The sequence below is a fragment of the Loa loa genome, assembly GCF_000183805.2.
Source record: "Loa loa unplaced genomic scaffold supercont3.90, whole genome shotgun sequence".
Taxonomy (NCBI): domain Eukaryota; kingdom Metazoa; phylum Nematoda; class Chromadorea; order Rhabditida; family Onchocercidae; genus Loa; species Loa loa.
In genome coordinates this window covers 213384-216917 of record NW_018108270.1, presented here as the reverse complement: position 1 = coordinate 216917, position 3534 = coordinate 213384, and the positions used below count along the sequence as shown (strand labels likewise).

The window sequence follows — 3534 nt, the reverse complement described above, 5'->3', positions numbered from 1 at the left end:
TTTATGGATACATCCGAAGAGTTTCAAATAAAGAAACTATCAAAATATCCGTAACTTTTCCGGTAAGATAGAAATTTCGCTAACCGTAACTTTTTTCCTATTATCTGTAAAGTTGGAGTTATATGGCTTATACGGATAGATATATTTTCCGGATACTTTTGACGAACAAATGTATCAAGTAGCTTATTAAAAGTTTATTATACACATACATTTGATTTGTAACTGGCAAAATAAACCTGTATAATTACATGAATTAATGAATTAAAGAATGTGAAAGTGGAAAAAGGGGAATGAAATTTTGAGATAACAATGGTGGGAAATCTTAAAAATATCATTAGAAAAAAAAAAAGAAGATAAAAATGGGTGAGAGGATTGCATTTATTATTGATTAGAGATATGATAAAACTATGTTGCAATCTCCGTTTTCAGACAACCCGCTATAAAGTTTAATGCACAATTATAATTGTAGCAAATTCGACCAATCTAAACCAATAAGCCATCGTGCAAATTTTCTCCCGTAACTTTCAGGATCATCAACAATTTCGGTGTATGACTGACCATTAATGGTACCAATGAATGGATCAATTCCGGATTCAGTACTTTCAATAAGCTGTATTATTGCACCGTCCAGTGTAATCTGTACTGTTCGACCAATCATACCTTTTTTCAACAAACGCATTCGTCGATCACCAGAAGGGAACTGAAGATGGTATATCTGAAAAAGTATCGACTTCAGCCTATGGAAATCTCAATCTTACCTGCAAGAATTGGAAAATGAACTTGACATCTATCATTTTTGAATTAACTTTAATTGTTGTAATGACTCATAATGTCAACTGATTGATTTTTAATCTGTCATTTTATTTTAATTCATCGAAAATGTCCTTTGGAAGTATTTAAGTAGAAAAGAGAAAGATCAAACATTATGCAATAATTCCTGCGTGTTTCGTCCATTCACCTGATGCTCATTATCGTTACCTTTATCAATTTCGCCATTGTCGTAATTAACTACAATACTTTCTAGTGGTATCCTTTCTGAATCACTGAAAAAACTTTTTATTTAAATATATTGAAGTTATAAATTCGTTTTTGCTTACCCCTTCAGATTCTCTATACTGTAATCATATCACATCATTGTTGACTGATAAATGATAATGACAATTACCTGAGTAATGATTTCTCCGCACTCCTTTTTCTGGAACCATTTTGTTTGAAAATATTGAAATTATTCGCATCTTAAAGATGATCATTTTTAAACAAACAATTCAACTTCTCTCCCTCCCAGTCCCCGGAAAAAAGGTAAACTTTCCAGGATGACATAGAAGTGCAGGTGAAAACCTGTACCGTTAAAGTTGACATTCATCCATGTGGTGAATGAAGTACCATCATTATGAATCACGAGTACGTTGTTAGTTTGTTTACGATGGAGCATATTTATATAGGTTGAGAAGCAGTCGCATGATTCTGATAATTGCAATACTTCAATCGCGAAATTCACCTACAACAAAATGATTTTTGCTGAGAGATATCAGTAAGTTTTAAGAGTAAAAGAGTGTGGGGAAAAAAGAGACTAACCTTAATGTCAAGTAACTTCTCTTGAGCTGTTTGGCGAAGCTCATTTACATCGCCAACTGCCAGAGATATCTGTAATTATTACTAATTATAATAATCTATAATCTGATAATCATCTCAATGAAAAAAAAAAACATTATTACAATCAGTAATTATTACTAATTACTCTAATTATTGTAACAAATTATTATAACCTGATAATCACTACAATGAAAAGAACAAATTTAACTGGAAATATTCTACTAACCATTAAATTCATAAGTAGTATGACTGTGCTTATTTCGAATGCTAATAAAAGCAGGTTTGGTATCCATTCCTTGCGTTCTAACACATTATCTGCATCCACTTCACCTGTAATTAAAACTTTGTCAAATCGGAAATTCTTTGAATTAAACATAACTTAAGAGATTAATGATTATTTTAGATTTCATTCTTTTTCAATTTTTGTAAGCAAGACAATTGTTATTACAATTAGAAAGCAAACTTTGTTCAAGTTGTTTTTGAAAAAGTAAAAAAAATGAGGTAAAAGTAAAAGTAATTAATTAGCCAACCGATCATCATAGCTGACGTTTTTGTGATTGCTTGTAGTACCATTAACAGTTTCTGAGACATTGTTGAATTTTGTGAAAACTGAAAGTAATAATTCGGCATTTCGATGAATTTTGTTTTATAAGCCGAGTGAAAAATTCAAATTTAAAGTCTTATTGGCTTTTAGATTGTAAAATCTTGTTGGTTCTTAAATTGTAAAAGGATATAACCAGTTCAGCAGCTTCCCAGGGTTCTTGACCGCTGTTACGCATAACCAGATGAAAGGCAAATGCAAATGCGAGAAGTGTTGGTATCCATATTATTGCAATCTGCAGTACACTGATCATTGTTATCGCTGTTTGTTATCACTGCTATGGTTTATCAGTGTTACTAATATATAATGGTTATCACTTTTATCATCATTACTAACCCTATAATCATTAAAAAAATTTTTTAATATATTTTGGATACGATTGAAAAATATCAACATTGATTAAAATTCGATCAGTAATTTTGGAGAGAAGTTGAGATTTTGAGAATAAGAGAAGAAGAGATAAACAAATTGATCTGAATAAAGGAATTTCATTTGAATAGCTAAATGTGTTATCCATTCCTAATAATATATACTATTACTAGATTTTCTGAATGGCGGGATTCAAGAAATTTATCGTTGGAACATTTACCCGAGAAATTTAGGAATCGATTGAAGTTATTTAACAAACAAGAGAAGAAGAAATATAAAAGAGGAAGCAATAAAAAAGGCAAAGAACGGGATTGATTTATATTCTTTGCTTGATCCTTTCTGGCCAAGGATTCAAACTCTCACTATGTTTTCTTTATTTTCCTATAAAAAAACACAAGGATCTGTTTTTTAAAAAAAAAAAATCAATACAATCCATCTCGATTCCTCCTTCCCCATTCACTCTCACATTACATTATCACATATTATCATTGTTAGATGATAATATCGAGGAAGACACATTTGAATGAAAAAAGGCATAAAATATTCAACTTTTAAGTTTTAAATTTTAATATTTAAAAAATAAAATGTCAAATTAAAATATTAAACTTCAAAAAATTAAACATATCAAAATATATTGCCAAAAAATTGTTAATTTATAATTTGTTAAACTATGAGATAAGTTATACCAACCAAAGGAAAATAAATGAATTGATGAAGATTTCAAATAAAAAAAAAACCTGAGAGAATGAATAGAGGATACGTGAGAGCATAAGGATGTAAATGCCATACGGTGATTTCCTAAGAATATACAGGAAATTGATCCATGCCGAAATAATTGCGATAATAGGTAGCAACCAGGTGATGAAATGCTGGAAGAGAAAAAGTTGTCATAATTAGATAAGACATATCAATGACAGAATGTCACACTATTGCCATTACTGGGGTTAATGCATTTTTTGGCCTATCAATAT

The 3534-nt window shown here is 30.2% G+C and overlaps 1 protein-coding gene across 1 annotated transcript in view; it reads right to left on the bottom strand.

The window, feature by feature from the left end:
* Nucleotides 1–457: 457 nt before the first annotated feature.
* The window catches only part of LOAG_17549 (hypothetical protein), a gene marked incomplete at both ends in the record, with an annotated part of 6425 nt that continues 3348 nt past the window's right edge, over nt 458–3534 (bottom strand). Inside the window, 9 exons of the mRNA XM_020450209.1 lie at nt 458–715; nt 923–1043; nt 1166–1235; nt 1345–1498; nt 1576–1644; nt 1820–1923; nt 2124–2202; nt 2331–2429; nt 3301–3432. Coding sequence (XP_020306152.1) covers nt 458–715; nt 923–1043; nt 1166–1235; nt 1345–1498; nt 1576–1644; nt 1820–1923; nt 2124–2202; nt 2331–2429; nt 3301–3432 — 1086 coding nt within the window. The remainder of the gene's footprint in view (nt 716–922; nt 1044–1165; nt 1236–1344; nt 1499–1575; nt 1645–1819; nt 1924–2123; nt 2203–2330; nt 2430–3300; nt 3433–3534) is intronic.